The sequence below is a fragment of the Prosopis cineraria genome, unplaced genomic scaffold (genome assembly GCF_029017545.1).
Source record: "Prosopis cineraria cultivar Desert tree isolate PC_DT_omini unplaced genomic scaffold, ASM2901754v1 PC1, whole genome shotgun sequence".
NCBI lineage: Eukaryota > Viridiplantae > Streptophyta > Magnoliopsida > Fabales > Fabaceae > Prosopis > Prosopis cineraria.
Window position 1 is genome coordinate 34710164 of NW_026555332.1, and position 24298 is coordinate 34734461.

Sequence of the window (24298 nt, forward strand, 5' to 3'; positions counted from 1 at the left end):
TGAATAAATAATTTTATATTTATTTCAGGGTGAAACATCATATTAAATAGAAATAAATATAAAAAAATAGAGCTATTTTAAAATTAAGTAATTACTTTATTGAGGGGTGAGATTTAATTAAAAATTTTTTATATTTTTAAATGAAAGAGTATAAAATAAAAAAATAAAAAATGGAGTTTCCTTCAAAACTCAAAAGAAAAGAATAGAAGTGCTTTTCTAATTTTATTTATAAATTATTTTTAATATATTTAATTGAAATAAAAAATTTTAAATTTTATTAAATATATTTTAAATTTTAATAAGTTTATATTTTTATTTTTAATAAATATTTTTAAATTTTATTAATAATATTTTTATTTTAAAAATTTAATAAAAGTAAAAATATAAACATGAACATTGAAGATCCTCTCTCCTTGCCTTGTAAATGAGAACGGGGCAAGCTTTGAGTTGACAGAATGGGTGAGGCTTTCCAGTCATCACTGCAGCACACAGATGCTCTCTCGCGTAATAGCGTTTTTGGAAGGCTCCGAACTGTCTGAAAGTGGCGAAGTCAGTGTCAGAGAGAGCGGTAGAGAAGAGGTCAAGGAATGCACGTGAGAATCACGTGCCAAGTCACATCACCGTTTAACAATAATGTGTTCGGACACGTGTATAACTATCATTACGAAATCAAAAACAACCAAAGCCATCGCACGAGAATAGTACACACCCTCCAACAAACAAAGCCTTGAGCCCGTTGGGTACTAGCAATGACACTTCCTCAAACACGCGGCGATGCGACTTGCTTGGCCCCTCAAAACTTCCGTCTCTTCTTTCACAATTTAGGATAAAGATGTATTTTTTTAAATATTTTTTTAAAAAAACACTCACAATCTTATACTATTAATTAAAATAATTTTATTTTTAAAATAATTAAAATAAACATTCTATGCTTTTCAAATTCTTAGTTTAACTGAAATTCTAATGTTAAAAGTTAGAAAATTTAACAGTAAAGGCCAAAATATTCTGTTTAATTATTTTTAAGGCAAAATTACTCTGATTAATAATTTAAAGTATTGAATATTTCTCAAAGAATATTTGAAGGATGAAAATACACATTTATTCTATAATTTATAATATGATATTAAAAATTCATAAATTTTTGGTATCCCTATATTAATACTGATAGATGGGTACTCATTAATTTTATAAAAGATGTCAATCTTCTTCAATCTCTTAAAGAACTTCATAGATTGAGAAATGATTTCTTTTATAAATTTAATTATAGGTATTTCCACATTATTATTGAATTGAAGATATAAGAAGTAAGAGAAATTTTTTTAGATATTTTTACACCTTAATTCTATAACATGAAATCATATTATTTTTTTATTAGGAAAAACCAAAGCAAGAAAAGCCAGATATTCAATTTAATTATATATAGAAACTAGAAAATCACAGGTACAGATATCAATAATCTTTAATCTAAAAGAAATATTTGTCTTAAATAAAATATGAATACGTGTCAAAAATGACATTTGTCTTAAAGGAATAAATCAAGTGAATATTACTAATTTTAATTAAAAATAAAATTTTTATTTTAAAATCAAGTATTCACTTTTTAAAAAATCATAAAACACGTAATAAGTAATATCCACCTTCAAGATTAAAAGTGTTTATTTAATTTTGTTATATTAGGAGTGTTTGAAATTTGAATCCTAAACATCTATCTACACCTTACCCTTGTCATTCGAGACTATCTAAGCATATGTATCTTCTTGAGCATAAATGCAATGGTAATTAAGATATATAATTAGGTGACAAAAATATATATATTAAAACAAAATAAATGATTACTATTAAATCATGGTTAATGTTTCTTTTTCAAATTAAATGTGGATAAAGGTTCTTTGGATTCGAGATCATGGTGTGATGTTTATCTCCCGTCCTAATCACGGTACGAATGAAATAAATATAAATTAAATTTTCGTTCAGGAACAAAGTCTTATTAAAAATATCCGATTCATCTTTTACAGTAATCACATCTAGAATATAATAAAATAGAATGAATTAATACCGTATTTTATAAATACATAATTATTTTAAATATATTAACTATTTCATTATTTTTTGAACATTGTATGTGATAGATATTAGATACCTATAGAAGATACTTTTATTTCAATTTTGAAATTCGATGAATTGTTTTTTGTCATGCCTAATACTTTCTCATATCTTTGTTATAAGTCTTTTTAAAAACATTTTAATGATTTTTTCGCCAACCATTTTTAATGATTGTTGGAATTTTCTAAATTGCCCAAGGCATTAGTTTTTATTTTCTTTAAATTCTTTTATTTATAATATGCATCAATAATTTTGGAAGGAAGAGGTTAAATCAGTAGAGAGAAGGGTTGAGGGTAATTTGGGAATTAGTAAGGCTTCCTCATGTTAACAAAATTACTCATTTTGTGTGAAGAGGATGAATGGCCATATAATAAGAATAAACAAAAGAGTAATTTATGTATGTCAAATTTTATTGACATGATTATTCGTATTCATTTAGTATTATTTCAAACAATTAATTTACATTTACAATTTTTGAATAGCTTTGAAAAATTTTGTATTTAATTATATCGAATTATTTTAAACAATCAATTCCCTGATTGAAACCAAAAAAGGAAAACAAACAATTCTCTGACTCTGCACACAAAGATTGCGATTTCTAATTATTTCATAGATTAATTAAGATATATTTCTTAACCCTTTTCATAAGTCATTTTTATCAATATTAATATAAAAAAATACAAAAAATAAAAATGTGTAGAATTTTATTGCGATTTCTAATTATTTCATAGATTAATTAAGATATATTTCTCAACCCTTTTCATAAGTCATTTTTATCAATATTAATATAAAAAATATAAGAAATAAAAATGTGTAAAATTTTAAATATGTATTTATATAACAAATTTAAAAAATGATGTTAGGTTACCTTTTGTTTTTCTTAGAGAGTAATTTTAAAAATATTTTTTAAATATTATTTAAAAAATTATATCATAACTTATAAATAAACATTTTAAAATATAATTTATAAATAAAACTAGAGTGAGTAAGTCTCACTGCTAGTGCCAAATGTTTTTCATCTGTAAGCTAAATGACAGTTAAGAGGATAATTTTTTTCAATGAAAAAGGAGGATAAATTTAATTATTTTAATTTGCATATTTTAGAATATTTTTAAAATTAATTAAAATATTAAATTTAAAATTTAACAAAATATTTTGTTATGGGCCTCCAAATCTATTTAAACGACATAAAAATAACAAGAGATAATGATAGAATAAGATACAAGTAAAGAAACTTCTTTACCCTGGTCATGATTTTTGGAAAATAATATCCGAAATATGATTGTTTAAGTACCTGATAAATTTTTATTCATTAAAATATAAAAATTTGGATAAGATGCGATTGAAAAAAATTGTATATTATGAATAATTATAACGTTGGACTTAATCATCACTTGTTTGACTTAATAAATATTACCATTTTTAAAAATTTTAAAAAATTAATTTCCTTTCCAAAAACATCCGAACCAGGAAAATCCGAAAATCCGTTTCAATTATCAAAGTTAATGAACTGACATTGAGTTCTCTCTCTCTCTCTCTCTCTCTCTATCTCTCTCTCTCTCTCTCTCAGTAGACACATAAAAACAGAGCGTTGCAAATTCCCTCTCGCTCTATTTGCTCCTTCGGCCTCATTCAGCTTCTTCCTCTCATCTCTTACTTCAGAGAGCTTCCATCTTTAATTTCAATCAAAGCATTTAAAGTCATCTCTCAATTCTCTGCGACATTTATTTTCTCCCAAATCTCCAGTAGGCACACTTTGTCTCTTCGTCGCAATTATTATGTATTGCCCAATGCCTCCAAACTTCTTTCTGGATTTCGCCATTTTTCTCAAATTTCAATCTCTCTGCTCCTCTTCTTCTTTTTCTGCTGCTGCTGCTGCTGCTCCTCTCTGATTGAAATAATCGTTGCCCTATTCTTTGACTTTCGAGGCCAGCTTACAAGGGAACTTCATCAATTTGCAAAATGCAGTCCCTTATATATATGCCTCTTTTTTGTTTCGTTTCTCTTCTGTGAGTTTGGTTCCCAGGTTTCGGATTCGCGAATCGTCTCTTCTTCCTTCGCTTTTCGAGTCTCTAAGAGGCAGTGAAATTTCTTGAGGTTTCGGTCTCTTTCTTGCGAAACTTTTCCGCTTGATCATGTCGTGTTGCTGCGGAAGCTCGCTCACGAATTTTGAACGGTTTCTTCAACGTATCACTCCGGTAGTTCCTTCGAAGACTGTTTCACAGGTATGTACTTTCCGTCTTCTTTTTGTCTGCTTCCTCTTAATGTTTCCCTGTTTCTCTCAATGGCTGTTTCAAGGTCGAGTTCTTTATTTCTTTCTTTCTGGTTTTCCATAACCGGGAGCGAAAGTTTATACATTTTTAAAGAACTTTTCGTTCAGTTTGAAAAATCTCATGTGTGTATATTTGCGTGTCATGAGGATAAACGATGGAATGGAAATTCTCGCCCTGATTCTTTTTCCCGGAAAATTTCCGCGTTATCTGCGGAATTTGGGAGAAAATTTGGAGATTTTTCTTTTTTGTCAATAAGTTTTTAATATTTTCATCTCAGATATTTTACTTTTACTTTTTTTTTACCAGTAATAACATTTTAATATTTGAATTATTAATTACTTTCGTTTTCTTGTAAGCCGATGTTATCTTTGTCTTTTTTTGCTTTGGGTCTTTTAGTACTATGGTCAACTCTTTCGGGTTACAGAGGATTCCAGATTTCCATCTCTCAATCGTGAAATTGAGAGAAATTCAACTGATAAATCAAAAGTAACATTCTGAATTGAAACTAGCCAAATTTTGTCCTGTTTAATAATAACCCAGATCTAGAATATTCGTTTCCTTATACAAGCCTTGAGCAATCGTCTTCAATCGCAGGGTATATTTTAGCCCAAACACAATGGTTTTAAATTTAATCTATCATAAAGATTTAATTAAATTAATTTCAATTAAGAAATGGGATTATCAAGATGGGGTGAAAATAAATTACTTTTGCACTTTTCAATCTCCTCCAGTTGTCCACCTTTGCTGTCCTAGTGCTAAAAAATATTTTTTTTTCTTTTGAATGTGACATTAACCAGAACCTTTTCTTACGTTGTATGTTTTTAATTATATATAATTGTATATTGTATTGATATGTTTATTGATTTGTTGCGTCTGAGTCTAAGTCACACGCTTTTTAAAAAGAGAGATAAAACTACGTGAAATTGCAGCATTTGGAAGGGAAATCTGCGGGTAAAAGTTTGACATTGTCATTCTGCAGTGGAAAGTGTTTTCTTGCTTTGGCCTCTGAATAATGGTAAAAGCATAATAACAAAAGGATAACCACAAGTCCACAACGTTGCTTCTATTCGGATGAGTGCCACATGTCACTTGTAGCACCCCACTTACTCAAGTCTCAAATTAGATAATTGGTTCCCCAATTTCTCTATGCAATGTTTAGATGTATTTCATTACTGATATTAGTAATCTTTTCCCTAGGAATCTTGCTACTTTTTATTTTTGGGTATATCTGATGCGAGCCAACTCATTGCAATTTAGAATTTGTGCATACTTTTGGTTATTTTTCTAAATATGTGTATTCTCTTGGATGGGTTGGATTGCAATAAAAAATGTGTTGATATTGCTTGTGATTCTGATAGAAGGCAGAAATGGTCAATTTGATTTATTGACCATTTTTGGTTGATTTTTTAATTGAATGTACATTGCAGAACTGCATTAGTGATCTGAATGCCCTGTGGCAACCTCTTGGTAAGGACACAGTTGAATACTTTACCCTGAAGGATCTGTGGGACTGCTACAAGGAATGGAGTGCATTTGGTGCTGGAACAAATGTGATGTTGGAAAGTGGTGATGAAACTGTGATGCAGTTCTTTGTTCCCTATTTATCATCCATCCATATCTACAGCGACAAATCTGTTGTGGCTTCTAGGTACATTTTACGACACGACAACCTCGATGATTATATACTAATTGCGACAGATACGGCAATTATTGAAAGGTCAACACTTATGAGAAAAAGCGATATTGTGTTTTATATGCAATGAACATAACAAAACACCTTAAATCTCATAAAGCAACAATTATATATTAAATGCGACAAATACGACAATTTATGAAATGCTGATACTTAAGAAAAAAGTGATATTCTGTTTTATATACATTGAACGTGACAAAACACCTTAAATTACATTTAATCGTTGTAGTTGTTCATATCTTGTCGTGTCGTGTATCCATGATAATACATGTATTTGTTGTGTCGTGTATCCATGATAGTACATGTATTTGTCGTGTTCGGTATCTATGTTAGTACATGTATTTCTACTATATGATATATCTATGTTTGTGCATGTATTTCCTACGTGGTGATTTAATCTACCAAGTTGACTCTTCCTATTTTGTAGGAACCGGAGAGAGGAGGGCGATGGAGTCGAATTTGAAAGTGACTCGTGGAGTGATGACAGCGGAAGCGACAATCTATCTCAGTCACTGAGCAACAACTCAAGCAAATCATGGGATGCTGTGTCTGAGGAGAGCTGTGACCAGGATGGTTCATGGCCAAGGAGGGATAGGCTTGGCTACCACTATTTACAGTACACTGAGATGTCTTCGCCATATCAGAGGGTTCCACTTGTGGAGAAGGTTGTAACGTTCACCTCTTTTAAGTGGTAATGAAAATGATATTGATATTATGTGTGACACTCACAATGCTGCATCACTGATGAGTAAGGACTGCTATACATGTGTGATTTCAGATAGCTGAGTTAGCAAGAAGCCACCCGGCATTGATGACCCTGAAGAGTGTCGATCTTTCACCGGCAAGTTGGATGGCAGTTGCTTGGTGAGCATATAATTTAGTTGGTTTTATGTGTTAAGCTCAACTGTAATAACATTTTTTTTTTGGGAAGTGAACTGTTGAGTTTGAAGTGGTAAACTTTGCTCATTTATACTTTTAATGGATGTAACTCAATACAAAAGTTTCAAGTATTCATTTAACACTGTGATGACCATTTGACTCAACTTGCAAGAGATAGGTAACTTTCTAAACAAGGTAGTATTGGGAGAAAGAGACTTGTTCCAAAATCACTTCCATGGAAAAGTTTAAAGGTTTGGTCGGTTTGGTCGTGTTTAATTTCTGATTCTTTTCCAAGTGATTTAGTGTTTTCAGAATATATATATATATATATATATATAATACAATTGAGTTTTTATGTTACTATAGAGTAGAATTCTAAGAACATATCCATGTCTATATACATTATTAAAATTTATAGGAAGCCACATTTTTCACAATCTCTGAATAGTGTAATCTGTTGTATGAGACGTTATGCAATATATGGACCGTCATTTCGTCATTCAAGAAAAATATCAAATATTAGAATATCATTTCATGTCATTGTTGGTGTTAAAAAAAAAAAATCTAGTTATTGATTCAATTATATCCCAAGTAGACCTAGTCAATGGTTTTGATAGGTGAAAATTGATCTTGACTTAGATTTTATTATGTGACGGTCAATTTAATCTTTGAACGCCTCAAATTTTGTTTGGTTGATTTATCATTCTCAAAGTTTCTATTTGATACCTTGAATAAACAATTTTTCACCACCTCTTTCTAATAGGTGTCTGGTGCAATTGGTCTGTTACATGCATATATATATATATAAATATATATATATATATATATATATATTCATATATACTGACACTTCAACTGGCAGGTACCCTATATATGCCATACCAAGTGTGAAGAATGAAAAGGACTTGGAAACATGCTTCCTTACTTACCATACATTATCGTCGTCTTTCCAAGGTACCTACGAGTTGTTAAATGTCTCAATCCAACTTGCAGTTTTTACTCTAAATTACTGCGTTGTACGTTGTGAAACTCTTCTGTTCAGATAACATGAAGGAATACGAAGACATTGAGTTAGGGAAAGGCATATGTTGTTGTGGTGGTGGTGCCGCACAGAAGGAGCTAGTAGGAGAGAAAATGACAAGTGGCGGCGGGTGGATGTCGGTGCCACCGTTCGGGGCGGCGGCATACAAAATGCAGGGAGACATATGGGTAAACCCTGATTCCTGTGATTCTGAAAGGCTAACATATCTTTACAGTGCTGCTGATTCTTGGTTGAGGCAACTCAATCTTCATCACCATGACTTCAACTTCTTCACCTCTCACTCTTCCTTATAAATCTCTTCAACTTCTGAAACACATGAAGAAATTGAGGTTATACTTTTGACATAGGAGATGCTTTATAAGAACAATTCGGGAGAACATAGAGCCAAAAAGCAGACTCACACATGAGCGAATCTCACCTAACTTTATATTTGTCCTTTTTTTTTGTTTATATTATTTCAAATAATTTAAGGGATCAATCAAATGATAGGCAATAACAGGTAGGAGGTGAGTTGTATTCTATTTTATCTGTTGAATCCCTTAAATTATTTGAAATAGATCTTAATCATTTTCAAAGTTTCAACTTTACAGTTTTGTAAAGAGGTCAGGCATTGGTCAAAAAAGTGTACTCTAACTGTGAACGCTGAATAGTGAAAGATCTTTTCCTTTTAATTGCAATTTTTTTAAGAAATTTTAATTTGTTTTTATTAAGTCCGATCAATTTAGTTCCCCTGTTAACACAGGGTACGTTTATATTTCTCTTCCTTTCTTCTTCTAATCGATATATGCCATTGTATCTTCTGTATAACTTTCAATCATGAGCTCGGTCAAATTCAATCTTGGGGCTCATTTTACGCCATCAATGGAGGCAGTCAGGTATAGTGCCCAAACTTGCACATGAATCCTCTAGCCCATGAGCCATCATCAAAGCCCACTTCCCCAGGGATGACTTCTTGCAACTCGATCAACAATGTTAGCTAAATATAGCCTACCTGACTTAAAATGATTGCAAAACTAACGAATAAAGAATAATTCAATTTGTAAGGATTTAATTCATAACTTAAAAGATCATGAGGTTAAGAAAAAAAAAAGGCGTAACCCATCCTGCATTTGATAAACATAGTCAATCTAGTTTAAAATGATCGCAAATCTAACTAACAAAGGATAGTTCAATTGATAAAGATTTAATTTATAACTTATAAAGTCGTGAGGTTAATTTCGCTATTGATGTGAAGATTTTATTGGTAATTAATTTATAAGTACTTCTGTAAATATTTTTTGAATATATAAGCATGCCCTTGCTCTAATGAATTTTTAAGATCCAACTTACCTAATTAAAAAAAAAAGATTGCAAAACTTATTATCATGCATGATATTGTTAAATTTCTTGTGCAAATCTCAAAATTTTTTCTTTTGTTTACTCTGATTTAAATAATACTACTTTTATTGGAGGTATCTCAAAATTTATATGCATAAGGAAAACACATTGTGAAATAGAAGTTGTTGTTTAAATTTTAATTTATATCGAGCAAGGAAAATTTGTTGGGTGCCAAATTTTCTTCTTCAATTAATTATGAGAGAAAAAACTTTGTAAATAATTTAACTTTTTTAGGAGAGGAAGGCAAGAGAGGGATTTTAATGGAGGGGAGGGGAGGAGAGGAAAAATAATTATATATAGACAATTTTATGCTTAGATTATCAAAATTATTTTTCCTAATAAAATATAATTATGGATTTTTTAATATGTAATAATGAGCATATAGAATAATTATCATTGTTAAATATATCATTAAAAATTTGCCATTGTTGAACTTGTTTAAAAAGATAAAGAGTGGCAATTAAACGAAAGAAAATATTGATCATTGTACAACAAAATTATGCATCTCCCTTTTCAATTCCTTTAATTTGGAGGGAAGGGTTTGGAGGAGGGATTTTTTAAAAATTTTCTTTCCCTTTTCCTCAACTTTTTCAAACCAAACAAGAGGCCCGTCTAACCAAGTCGATACCTTACTTCAATGAAAGAAGAGCATAATTACACAAGCGTGGGTGTTAGCTGTATGAGAAAACTGGTTAAATCCATCTCTAAGGACAATACATTTTAAAATAAAATAAGTTATTATTTATTTTTTTAAAAAAATATAAATTATTTTTAATTAAATTTTACTCTTAATAAAATTAATTAATTATCTTCTAACTAATAATATTTCATATATATATATATATACACACACCCTTATTTCAAAGGGTGTATCACTTAAAAATAAATATAAAATAATTTATTTATTTAGGACATTTTAAAATAATACATTAATTATACTTTAGTATACTAAAAATGCTTTATATTTTTAAATATATATCTTTTTAAAAAATATCTTATATTTTTTTAATGAAAGGAATATATTTTTAAGATGTGTGTAAAATAAATTTTAAAATAAAATGAATTGCCTAGTTCTAAATATATTAAAATAAATTTTTTTTAAAATTTTTATTTTACTTTTATTTTTTTAAATATTAAAATAATTCCCTGCACTGCGCGAGATCAAAGCTAGTCTTATCTTACTGCATCAAAACACTATTCATCTACAGTTCGTATAATATTAAACTATTTTTTAGTTTTAAATCATATTTGTAGGACCCACATTAAAAGAAATAGGTGTAAGGCTCGTAATAAAAAATAATGATACAAATTATATCCAATGAACATGATAAATATGAAGTTTGCAATATGATTATAAATTTAATTTAAAAAATAAAAAATATAAATTTGTTATATTTTAAAAAATTATGCAAGATTCATTGTGAAAATAATAGTTGTAAGATATATAATAGAAAATGATTATGGATATAAGACTTATGGTAAAAATATTAAGTGCAGGATATGCAATGAAATTACAAATTTAATTAAAATAAAGAGTGAAAAAAATATGCATTTAGCTGAATGACTTTTTTTGGCAATTTAAATTTTTAATTATGTAGTGATAACACTTTCTAAAATAATAAATTATTCTTTTTATTTGGGATACAATACAATGACTAATAGTTTCAAGGGGGTTTGCATACTTTTAAAAATTGAAAAGAAGTATATGTAATTATGGTAAAATTATAGAGATAATGTTTGTATATTTTACTGCTATATATTTTTTAAAGTTACCAACGGGGTTGGATGTAGCAAAAAGAAAAAAATCAGTAGAGACAAGCTAACATTTGAGTTCCTACAAGGAAAGGTGCTAAAATTTAATATCTGATTGTATCTTGAATATGATTTTTTCTTATAGGAGAATATACTTGTATGTAATAAAAAATATAAATCTAATTAACAAATTATAAAATGATGTTTTTATTGTTTAAATTTTAATTTTAAATATATAGGGAGAACATATAACATCTCAAAAATCTTAACCTCAAATTAGTTAAACCATATGAGTATAAGTTAGTGATTGAGGTTAATTGAATTAATTAGCATGGTGTGTGATTTAAGAGGGCCAACGGGCCTATTGGGTTGTGGCTACAACCTTGGTATCAAGTCTGGAATGATAATGGGCTATTTAAGCCCTAAAAAGGAAAGAAAATATTAGGAAGGAGGTTTCTATGCCACATGTTACGGCGCAAGGAGCGTGTGCCATATCATATGGCTCAAGTTCACAGGAGGTAGAGTCCTCTATATCACATGTCATGGTCCAAGGAGCGTGTATCGCAAAGCATAGTGAAATGGTTTAGAACACCAGAATTTTAAATGTATCAAACACGATCCTAATACAAATATGAGAGAAAAGATAGTGTTTGAACAAGAAATGAGAAGAGCACAAGGAGAGCTCTGCTAGGGCATGGATTAGAACACCATTTGAAAATTATTTGATGTTCCCAACCTTTACTAATAAGTTCTCTAAGCATTTATCTTTCTTCCTCTTCCATTTTTCTTAAGTTTAAAAGTCAGGGTTTGCTAGAGAAGTTGATTTTTAGACTTATGGGGCTATGGGTTTAAACCCATTAATTTAAATATAGTTAATATGAGTTGTTTAAGGTATTTAAATACTAGTATGAGTAATAAATGCATTTTTATAGGTTGGGGATCATAACTGTCTAAAAATTTCTCATAAATGAAGTAGTTGAAGGTTATTAATGTCATTAATGGTCGATTGGGAGTTTAATGAAGTTAATGTGACTTAAAAAGAGTTGATGAACCCAATAAGTATGTGTAAAAGTGAAAAGATTATAGTTTTAATAGGTTTAAAGTGTTGAATTGAGGAGTATGAGTTATTGAAATCATGGTATTGATAATTTTTGGTATGATAATTTCTAGATTAAATTTCATACTGGCACCATTCAAGCTTTGTGAAGCTTTGGAACCATTTTATTGACAGGTAAACCTTTAATTTCTTAAAGGTTTGAGATAATCGAAGGAAAATTTTCTTATGCTTTTTTTTTTGGTAAAAAATTTTCTTATACTTTTATGTGTTAATTAGTTACTTTGATTATTAAACCATTATTGTTACTTGTAATATTGTTTGTAATGCAAGTGTAGCATGTGATATTTAAATAATCATGTAATGATAATGATTGATGAATTTTTTTGCAAGTGATTGTATTATGAACATATGATTTAGGGCGTTATAACGGTATGACAAACAACAAATTGCAATGGCGATTTAATAAATTGAAAAATAAAATATACATGTATGTTTTGTGAAAATTAAGAGATTTGTGATTAATTGTGATTGTATGACAACATGGAGTTTAATGATATAATGTGATATAAAGTTTTCGTGATAAGTGTGAAGTGAAGTCATGTGATGTATTGTGAAATAAATATGCATGGAGTACTATGATGTTATTTACCATGTAAATATGTTAAGTTATATGCATGCTATGAATTTGTTGCACTTGTGTATTGCATGATTATGTGAGGTGAGAGTTCACCTATATAAAGGAGTAGAGAGCTGAAATCTATGTGGTATGGCCGCCATTCATAGCTCGATGGCTTGCCTTAATACATTTATATATTACTTGTCTCACTTGTTCCACAAGGGACTATCTTATAGGTATTTAGAGACTTAAACCTAATTAATTTAGTTTTCACTTATTCGATGAGGAAGTTAGTTTAAGGAAAACAACATCCATAGTGTGAGATTTAAAGGAAACCATAACTCGCAAGTGAGTTAAGTAACCTTGGCTAAATAGCTTCTGTAAGGTTTCCCTTACTTAATCACATTTAACTCCATAATCAAGGTAATTAAGGGATTAACCCTCAATGGATTACCAAAGTTGTAAAATTTCATAAAAGAGAAGAATTTTCAAATCATATATAATGGGATCCTAAATTTAACATTTCAAATCTCAACCAATACTTATTATGCTCAAATCTGAGTTTGAAAATGATGCAAAAGCTTGAAAAATAAATGGGACCCGAACCAATGAGTTTTAAAACTCAAAACTAAATTTTGTGCAAAAAAAGTGACATGCGCTGCTGTTTGTGACATATATGCCACGATTCACCCTTCTCTACGCCATGCGTTACAGCATGAGGCGCCATGCATCGCGGTGCAATGCATGAATTTAACAGCAACAGCTGCTGTCATTTGACAATAGTGGGAGTGAACTTCTGATGCATCACAAATCTTCATCTGACATCCGACTAAGGTGGTTTCAGTGTCTATATAAAGCTTTCTCTTAGTTCTAGTTAATGGCACCAATTTCATACTCAAATTCTTTTTTTATAAAAAGTTAGATATCAAAACCTATTTTTACCACTTTTCACACAAAACACAAAACCTTGGTGTCCCAACTCAACTATAAGTGCCAAAAGCTTACACCGACTATCGGACCACACTTAATGGACTTTTAGCGGACCCATGCAACACATCATACCCAACCAAAAATACATATTTTTTAAAATCACCACTCAAACCTAATTTTCACAAAAACATAAGGGGGAGGAAATCATGCATAAAACCATCATTTTCATTTTAAATCATTCAAAATAAACATGTTTCTACTTGTATAAGTATTTTGGCCCTATCCATGGGTTTACAACCAAAACTCACTAACCCGAGCACAAAATACACAAGTTGAACATTAAGTTAATGCAAGTAATACAAAATAATGACGTGTGATCCTAGTTGGCAATTGTACAACATTAATACACAAAAATAAAGTAAAGAGGCATAAAGGTGGGATTTCACCACAATCTTACGCCTCAAAGTATTTTTCCTTGACTCGAATTCAATGAGCCAGGTCCTGAAAATATTGAAAATTGAGAGGTAAGTACAACTACTCAATAATCAAGTTTCACATAATCTATATAGTTGCATATCAATTATAATAGATGTAAATAGGAAAACATAATTACAACATATGTGAGGAACTTGACCACGGTATAGTACCAAAAACCATGTGATTGGGCCTAAAAACACACACACACAGAGATATATATATATATATATATATCCATACAAAATATATAAATGTATATCCTGGGGTTACAATAATACCAACCATGCATTCCTAACACTTACCGAACCATAATACTAACAACTATATAGTCAGATTTAAATGCATGATTAAATGTCAACCTTATACCCTCATATTACCTCCGACATGAAGTTGATGGCTATCACGTGGCTACGTCCTTCACAGACCAACCCAGCCTTTTACTTGTGATGAGCTACCAGGCCAGGGTTAATTCACTCACTTATGTAATGTGGTTTCTCTTAATACTAATAATAATGGGATGTCGAACCCTTGATCTAGACTTCTCATGAACCAGTAGAGACTAATTAGGTTCGAGTCCTTCATAAAACAAGTGGAAAAGTCCCAAATTAATCATAGGATAAGGGTTACCTCTCAATTCCAACGGTCGGTGCCAAGGAAAATTCTTGATTCTAATGGTCACTGCCAATACCACATGAATTTTATGCAACTACTCCTCTCCTTAGGCGAACTTCTGTAAATAATCATGCTATGTACATTTCTCACATAATATGCATTCCAAACAACCAATTCATGGCATATAAACTCACATACTCATACTCAAATACTCCATATGCTTAACACATTACACATCACAATTTGCCACCTACATTAACATGCCATAATCAACTTTATAAATCACAAATGGGTGGCATGATAAAGGTTGTCCTTATGCAAAACCATTTCACAAATAAAAGCACATTTCCAAATTACATCATTAATTTAAATCATCAACCACGTTTCATAAACAAAATTAATATTCAACTATAAAAATTAGGTTTTCCCTGGTTGCCTCAAACATTTAAAAGGTCAAAGATTTACTCCTCACACAAAATACTTTCAAAGTGTCTCTCAAGCTTCCAAAGCTTCACCGTAATCCTATGCCTCAAAGTGTTTTTCCCTGACTCGAATCTAATGAGCCAGGCCCTAAAATTATTGAGAATTGAAGGGTGAGTACAATCACTCAATAATCAAGTTTCACATAACCTATACAGTTGCATATCAATTATAAAAGATGTAAATAGGCAAACACAATTACAACACATGTGAGGAACTTGGCCATGGTACACAATACTAATAACCACGTGATTGGGCCCAAAAAAACACACACATACACACACATATATCCACACAAAATATATAAATGCACATCCTGGGGTCGCAATAATACCAACCATGTGTCCCTAACACTTGTCGAACTATAATACTAATAACTATATAGTCGAATTTAAATGCATGATCAAATGCCAACCTTATACCCTCTTGTTACCTCTAACATGAAACTAATGGCTATCATGTGGCTACGTCCTTCACGGACTAACCTAGCCTTCTACTTGTGAGGAGCTACTGGGTCAAGGTTAACTCACTCACTTATGTAATCTGGTTTTCTCTAATATTAATAAACATGGCGTGTCGTACCCCTAATCTAGCCTTCTTATGAACCAATGGAGACTAATTAGGTTCGAGTCTCTCATAAAACAAGTGGGACAATCCTAAATCAATTATAGGATAAGGTTTACCTCTCGATTCCAATGGTTGGTGCCAAGGAAAATTCTTAATTCTAGTAGTCACTGCCAATACCACATGAATTTTCCGCAACTACTCCTCTCCTTAGGCGAACTCCTACAAATGATCATGCTATGCACATTTCTCACATAATATGCATTCCAAACAATCAATTCATGGCATGTAAAATCACATACTCATACTCAAATACTCCATATGCTTAACACATTACACATCACAATTTCCTACTTATATTAACATACTATAATCAAATTCATAAATCACAAATGGGTGGCATGATAAAGGTTTTTCCTATCTAAAACCATTTTAAAAATAAAAGCACATTGTCAAATTTCATCATTAATTTAAATCATCAACCACGTTTCACAAGCGCAATTAATATTCAAGTACAAAAATTAGATTTTTCCTGATTACCTCAAACTTTTAAGAGATCAAAGATTTACCCTTAACACAAAATATTTCCAAAGCTTCTCCCAAGCTTGAATGGTGCCAAATTAAATCACAGCATAAACACAATACAAGGATATCATTATTATCCTATTTTGTGAATTTTCTAACATTACTGTCCACCCACTTTATTCTATCAATTTATAAATCACTATCCATTAATACCCAATGGACTCATTGTCATTTATAAATCTTCAAACCAGTATTAATTGACATAAAAGTATCCTAACTATCTCATTAATGATAAATTTTTGGATATTAAGTGCTTCACTCAACAAACTCTTGATAAAATCATCAATATAAGATTTATCTACTACAAACAACTCTAAATATATCTATTTTAACTAATGGGTTCAGACTCATAACTCTCATAGACCAAAAATCACGATTAATGCTTAAACTCTAACCTAAACTTTCATAAATGAGGAAGAGAGAAGAGGGCATAGATTACTTACTTTAGGTGTTAAAAGCTTCAATCTATCACCAATATGCTTCAACAACATGCTCTAGCAAAGCCAAAGTTATGCTCTTCATTTTCTCTTTCCTCTTTTCTATTCTTTGCACGTAGAATTGTATCTGATTTATTAGATTTTTGGCTGCGTGTCAGGGCATATGCTACCCTTTGCTACCACACATAGTGTAGAGACGCCATTGCATTTAAAATCTTCCTTTATGTGTCACAACGGATTGACCACACATTGCGACATGTGGCATAAAGGGTTTCACCTTACTTTTTCTTCCTCTTTCCTTACCCGGGTGGCCTACTATCGATTCAGACCCACTTCTAGGGCCAAAATCATAACAATTTACATAAACTAGGCCCTTCTAGCTACACATCTCATTAACTCAATAATCATACTCATTAGGTTAACTAATCATGATTAAATTTTCTCAAATGTTACAGCTTCTCATGCATGAAAGGCTAGGGTAGTCTCCTCACATAGACGAGCCTATTGTGTAATAACCCACGGTTTCATGTTGGAAGTATAAGAAGGATATAAGAGAGTGTAATCATATATATTGTTATTAACAGTGCATGGTTGTTTGTACTGTTACTCTTGTGATGAAATCATGTGAAAGTATGTAATTAACATTGTAAATATAAAAATGAATTTGTGAAAGATAATTTGACTCGAGCATGAAATATTATGCCACTTGCATTTTAAAATTATTTAACATGCATGAGTATGAGTTAGATGCACCTTAGTTATTGCATGGTTGTACTCACCATTCTCTCTTTGATATTACAAGTACTAGCTCATCAAGTAAGGACAGAGAGAAACAGCATGAGTTATAGGATTTAATTATCCTAACTAGTAGGTCTCATTTATTTTGAGATTTTATGTGTATAATTTTAATGAAATTGCCAACTAGGAGTTGTATTGTTTTGATTACTTACACTATATGAGATGATTTAAGTTAAATTGTGTATTTTGAGCTCTAGTTTATTTGTACATTTAATCTAAATATCCAGATAGGCTCTCCTTTGTATTTTGTGATTAAGCAATTGAGTATTGAAATCGTGTCTTATGTGTTATTGAGTTGTCATGGTGTGTTGTATAGGTCCTTTGTAACCTATTGAGGGTGATATAAGGGCTTTTATGAGCTTTGGTACTTAGAAATGAAATTGGACACCCTAGATTTATTTTTGAATTTGAAAATAGTGAGTTTACAAATAGGTGTCCAAATATTGAATGAAAAATGATATGTGAATGAAACTAGTGCCATTATTTACTACTCTGAAAGAGTTCTCTATAGATATATAGATCACCTTAATTAGATGTTGGATAAAGAAATAGAATGCACCAAAAGTTCACCTCAGGAGCTATCATTTAACAGCACTTATACTATCATTATCTATGCAATGCACTGTGGTGTACAGTATGAAGTATGCCATGATGCACCCCTTGTTTTTGTGTTGAAAGGTTAGTTTTAATAAAAATGCAAATGCTTTGAACCTTTTTAGTACCTTATACTTCTGCAATTATGTTTTACTCTAATTTTTAGTTTATGAAATGATATTTAAGTATTTTATAAGTTTGAAAATTTAGGATTTCATTTATGTAATTTGACAAACTTAATAATCTTTTGGGTTAGCTCCGTGAGTATTTTGATTTTAGAGATAATTATGAATTAATAAGTGAGACCTAAAATAACACATCCTAAAAGAATACATTATTCTTTGTACTATTTTTCATACAAATTTAAAGTAATTTGTGTAAAATAAAGTGAGTTGGTGTTTATATTTTTAATATAGAATGATATGTTATTTATGTTTTCAATATGCACAAGGATAAAAAAATATAAAATGAAAAAAGTTTTTATAGTGATTGTGGTCTTACTTGACTTCACTCATAAGTAATGTGTAATTGTATCAAAAATAAAATATAATTTTATTTTAAAATAATAAATTATAAAATAAAACATGTTAAAATTTTAATTTTCGTAAGGATGACTAAGCCTGGGACAACAAACTTTTTTTATTTTTATTATATGCAAGGGCAACATATCATAAAATAATTTTTGTGGGAATAAAACAAGTTATTATTCATATTTTTTACATGGACTAGGTAGAATATATATTATTAATATATAAAAGAAGCCTATGGTTTGGAAATCTATGGAAAAATTCTTGCAATTATGTATCTTAAAGATAATTATATAATGTTAATGAATGTATTTTTCATTGTATATTTTCTAAACTTTTCTTCATTATTGTTTTTATAGTCATGCACATACATGTGATTAATAAATAATACCTAATATCAATTATGCTATTTGTTTGATTTTAAACCATTATTTCTTATATACATAATTTTTATCTATTTTTATTTTTTAGGAAGAATTGCCCAAAAATACCTCACCAGCAATTTATTTGCTAATAAGGACCTAGGATATATTTTGAAACTTGGTCCTTCTTTGGCTCTAATTCTCACATGCGTAATGACCATTTTGCCCTTATAGTATTTGAAAAAAAAGGCGTATACGAAGCTCCTCTCAGGTGTGCGATCCTTTGCAATCCAACATTCAATTTTGTTTGGTGAAGCTTCAAGACTGATCACCAAGTTGAAAACTTTGTTAGGTAGGCTCCTTGCATTTTTGACTTTATTAGGTAAGTTATTCTTTGTTTTTTAGTATTTATTTAGTGATAGTTGAATTTCAATTTGAGTTTTAGATTTTTGCTCAAAGAGTTTGAAAGAAGTTGAGTGAAGTATCTGCGTTACTACTTGCTCCTCCCATAAGTGTATTTCCTCACATTGCAGAGGTTGGTGACACTTCATATAGACTTCAATGGAATGATGTTATAATTTTTTGTTGAAGGATGGTTTTTTCCTTTGACATTTGAAAATTGCAGGTTTATATAATATCCTTATAAGCCTTAAGAGAAAGGAATGGAAAGAAATATTTTGCTACTTTTATGTAAGAGAAAGGATTGTTATTAATGAAGGGAGGGTATAATACACTAGTGGTAGAGCAAATGGAAGGATAGTAAGTACTTTGATGTCAATTGATGAATTAAGAAGTAAAATATGATCATTTATTGAGTATGAACTTAAAGGATTGGAATTGAAGTGCACACTATAAGAATTAAATGAAACCACCCTAATAGACTTGAAAGATGATAGAGGAGCTCAACACTAGTTGAATTTAATGAAAAATTTGCACCTGTTTATATAGTTAAATGTGTAAATATGTGTAGAAATGAAATTGAACCTATACTAATTCGTCAAGGGTTAGATTATATAAAAACATTATTTAGATTATCTGTTGTTAGATCTATGTCAAATAAGAGAAATGAAGAACTCCCATGTTTAATTCAAAGTACACCTGCTCCTTTTCCTGAGCATGGTGCAGCCAAGTGGAAGGACTTGCTTTTGGACCCTAGACAAACATTCAATAATATAGACATATTCAAGGAATCATTGTACAAGTATAGTTTGGTACACAAGTTTGTGCGCAAGTATGTGAAGAATAATGTAAGAAGTATAATAGTAAAGTGTATATTTAATGGGTGTCCATGGAAGATAACTGCTTATGCAATGAGTTATGATTTAAAGTTCTTTTATGTGTATTCCTTGAAGAATGAGAACATTTACTCAGCTCAGGATAATCTCATAGTTTGTCAAAAATTCACCTTTATGTTGGCCTCATTTTCCTTCAAAGATGGCTTGAGGTGTTCATTGGATAAAGCACAAAATGAGATGAAGTGAGACATGTATAAGGACTATGGTCTTTCATTGTCTTATGACCAAGTATGGAAAGGAAAAGAGCGATCATTGGTAGATATGCAAGGATCTCTTATCTAATCTTACCTGTTGATTCCTTGATTTTGCTAAAAATTAGTGGAAGCCGACCCAGCAACTATGTCTAAATGGGCATCATCAATTGACCACAAATTTCAAAGGTTGTTTATATTATATGGATGTTATATATAAGGGTTCTTGAATGGTTTTTGGCTTATATTATACATTGATGGATGTCACTTAAGTGATCCATGTCGGGGTATTATGTTGGTTGCTTTTGCACATCATGCTGATAATGAGCTTTTTCATATCACATATGTTGTCACGAGTGGAGAGACCAGTGAGGAATGAAACTTGGTTTATGTAGAATATTAAAGGCATTGTAGGCATTCTGGAAGTTACAATAGTATTGGATAGGCATAATGCAATAATGCATGCTGTGACAGCTATCTTTCAGCATGAGAGGCATGCTTCTTACTATAGGCACATTAAAGAGAACTTTAATACAGGGTATGGAAAATTTTTTCAAGATGCTAGATGTAATACTCGTATGAGGAAGGAGAATGCATTGAAATTGTTAGATGCAATTGCATATGCTAGACTTGATGGTGAATATGATAGAGCAATGGCAAATATGCATTTCTTTTGTTTTCAATTGAGCAAGTGGATTGAAGATTATGGTGAGATTGATCATTGGGTATTGTCAAGGTTTTCATTTTAGAGGAAGACAATTTAACCTTACATCTTGTTGAGTCCTACCATACATGTCTTGTGACTGAGAGAAAACATCAAGTGGTTACATTATTAAATGAGCATAGAGAGAAGCTCGCTAAAAGGATGTTTGCTAGCAAGGAAGCAATTAAGTTTTGGAGTAATGGAGATTTCCTTAACATAGAAGCTAAATTGGAGCATGTATTGCCTGCAAAAAAGATGGTGATTGGATAATATTCAAACCATATGTTCGAGATTGTATTTAGAGAAGTTCATATGTCTGTTAATCTCGCACCAGGGAGTGCACTTGCAAGGCATGACAAATGTCTAGTATATTATGCCCACATGCATGTTTAGCTATCAAATATGTTAGAGGTAATACATACACGAATGTTAAAGAGTGTTATAAAGCTAGTTCATAAGAGAAAACATATAATAGAACTATGATGCTAATTGACATTGATGACATGCTAAAGCTAAGTGACTTGTAGTGGAATAATTATGACAATGTGACTTTCTTGTGACCCTTGACAACAAGTTGTCATCTTGAAAGACCTCATATAATTAGAAGAGGGTCGCAATATCAAAGCAAGAAAGTGTACAAATGTTTAAAGTGCACAAATGTTCAAGGTGCCATTGGAAGGGCATACTTAAAAAGGTGTAGGAATTCCAATCTTGAATGAACACCCATTCTTCTAGTATACAAGATCTTGTTTTGGGTCTTGGTGCACTTGATGGTCTATTCTGTTAATGTTATTTTTGTGTTATTGTACATAGTTCTACCCTTATCAATGTTTTTTTTTTTGGATAATGGGGAAGTAGGAGATGACATTTTGTATATATTGTGTATGATATTGTACATGAACATTCATGTTATTTTTTGATAGTTGGCATGGCCATTTGATATATATTATTTTTGTAAAATGATTGTAAATGTCAAAATTAGTGAATGTACTTTGATCACATTAATGAAATGATATTATCTTGTTGTTGTAAACCAAATTTAGAAACAATTATTTAAATATTATTTCCCCATATCCTAAAAACATGCACAGTTCATCTCATTTATTTGAATAATGATGGTCACAGAGGCTGTGCTTCCCTAATGAATCTTGCATTATTCAAATAATGCATACGGATATTCTGAAAAATTAAGTCACAGAGGCTAAGTGGATCATTTTTATCTGAATATGATAAATTAATATTTTAAAAATTGAAGTCATAGAGGTTGAATAGACCACTTTTATTAGAATATAATAAACTGATAATTTAAAAATTGAAGTCATTGAGTGAACCACTTTTGTTTCAATATGATAAATTGATGTTTTGAAAACTAAAGTCACAAAGGCTGAATGAACCAATTATATTTGAATATGATAAACTGATATTCTAAAAATACACAACTTGGAGTCTCTGTAGCAATTAGTAACCTTGTGTTATTCGAATAAGAAATTTTGATATTCACATGTTATATTCCACTTTACTCAAATAACATGTGATATTCGAATCACAAGACACTTGGATTTGATCTGAAACATTTGATGCATGGGGTTTTCTCTATATGCATGTGGTCTTTCACTATGTGCAGCTATTCTTCAACAATATGCAAGAAGCATCAACATTATTCGAATAACATGTTGTCATATTCAAATAACACTCCACTTGGATGCATTCTAGCTTAACTTGCACCACAATATATTAACAACTATCTGTAATATATTAACAACTTATACTTAAGCTATTAACAATATATCTTGGCATTTTATAATAGAATTATCAACTCAACTTGCACTATATGCAACATATTGACAACTATCCATAATATATTGATAACTTATGCTTAGGCTTTTAACATCACTTCTTGTCATTTTATAACAAATTTATCAGCTCAACTTGAATTACACAGAGCATATTGACAATTACCCATAGCATGTTGACAACTTATGCTTAGGCTATTAACAACACATCTTGCCATTCCATAATAAATTTATCAACTCAACCAAGTAGAACTATAATCTCGAATACACCATTATAAATGGAAGGCCTGTGATTGCTCAACACAAATATACCACATAAAGAGAGAAAGAGAGACCCCTAAACTAATATACTCATAAAGAGAGAAAGAGACAACCCATGTAGTTTTATTTGACTAACAAACAATACAAGACTAGATTAAATGATTAGCAAAGAACATATGCAAATCAATCTCATCATGTACCTTGTTCGGTGCGGTCACAATAACACCAAATTGAAGGTTGAAGCTCGGCTTTTCTTCCTTGATGAACTCTTACAATTGTAAACACCAAACACACTTAAAAGATCGAAGATGCAGCAATATGGGATGGGAGGATAATAGTGGATTCATATTTTAGCAACAAAATGATCTTACCTGGCTTACTTTTTTAAAGACGATCACGAGAGCTCAGTTCGTTATCTCAACTGTGCGAAAAATTGTTTTTCTTTTTTCGTTCTTTCCTTTTGTTTTAGTCAAGGCAAATGTGTAATTTTGCTGATTGAATTATTCACACTAAAGGACTAAGAAACTGCAGAAGATTCTCTCTCTTTAGTGGAATTTGGTTGTATTTATATTTATTCTATGGGATCTAAATGTGATTTTTTTCAACCAAAAAACAAAAAAAATCGGTGAAGGCCACTTTCACTATTATTTTCTAATATTTTTTCTAATTTTCTAAAATTATTACAGATGATGTTTGGCAATTGCAAAATTCCCATAGATCTGTGGGGAAAAAAATTAAAGTTCTGTTAAAAAATGTAAGAAAAATAAAATAAAATAAAATGAGTTTGAAAATTTTCGTTGACCGTTGAGCTAATTGGTTATGGTCCTATGGAATACTCCTTTATGCTGACCAAAATTAAGTGCTGTGAGTTTTGTTTTACTAGAAATAAAAATCCCT

The 24298-nt window shown here is 30.6% G+C and overlaps 1 protein-coding gene across 1 annotated transcript; it reads left to right on the top strand.

Annotated features, from left to right (window-relative positions):
- Positions 1-3660: 3660 nt before the first annotated feature.
- LOC129288911 (uncharacterized) lies at positions 3661-8658 on the top strand. The gene is made up of 6 exons (XM_054925729.1): positions 3661-4328; positions 5804-6024; positions 6497-6734; positions 6848-6933; positions 7811-7902; positions 7991-8658. Exons 1-6 carry the CDS (start codon positions 4239-4241, stop codon positions 8281-8283), a joined length of 1020 nt encoding a protein of 339 aa, XP_054781704.1. The 5' UTR covers positions 3661-4238; the 3' UTR covers positions 8284-8658.
- Positions 8659-24298: the final 15640 nt, after the last annotated feature.

Excerpts from the sequence above, each read along its gene's own strand:
- LOC129288911 (XM_054925729.1), top strand. The coding sequence starts at position 4,239 with ATGTCGTGTTGCTGCGGAAGCTCGCTCACGAATTTTGAACGGTTTCTT. Across the intron at positions 6,025-6,496 it reads AAATCTGTTGTGGCTTCTAG|GAACCGGAGAGAGGAGGGCG; the intron begins GTACATTTTACG and ends CCTATTTTGTAG. Across the intron at positions 7,903-7,990 it reads ATTATCGTCGTCTTTCCAAG|ATAACATGAAGGAATACGAA; the intron begins GTACCTACGAGT and ends TCTTCTGTTCAG.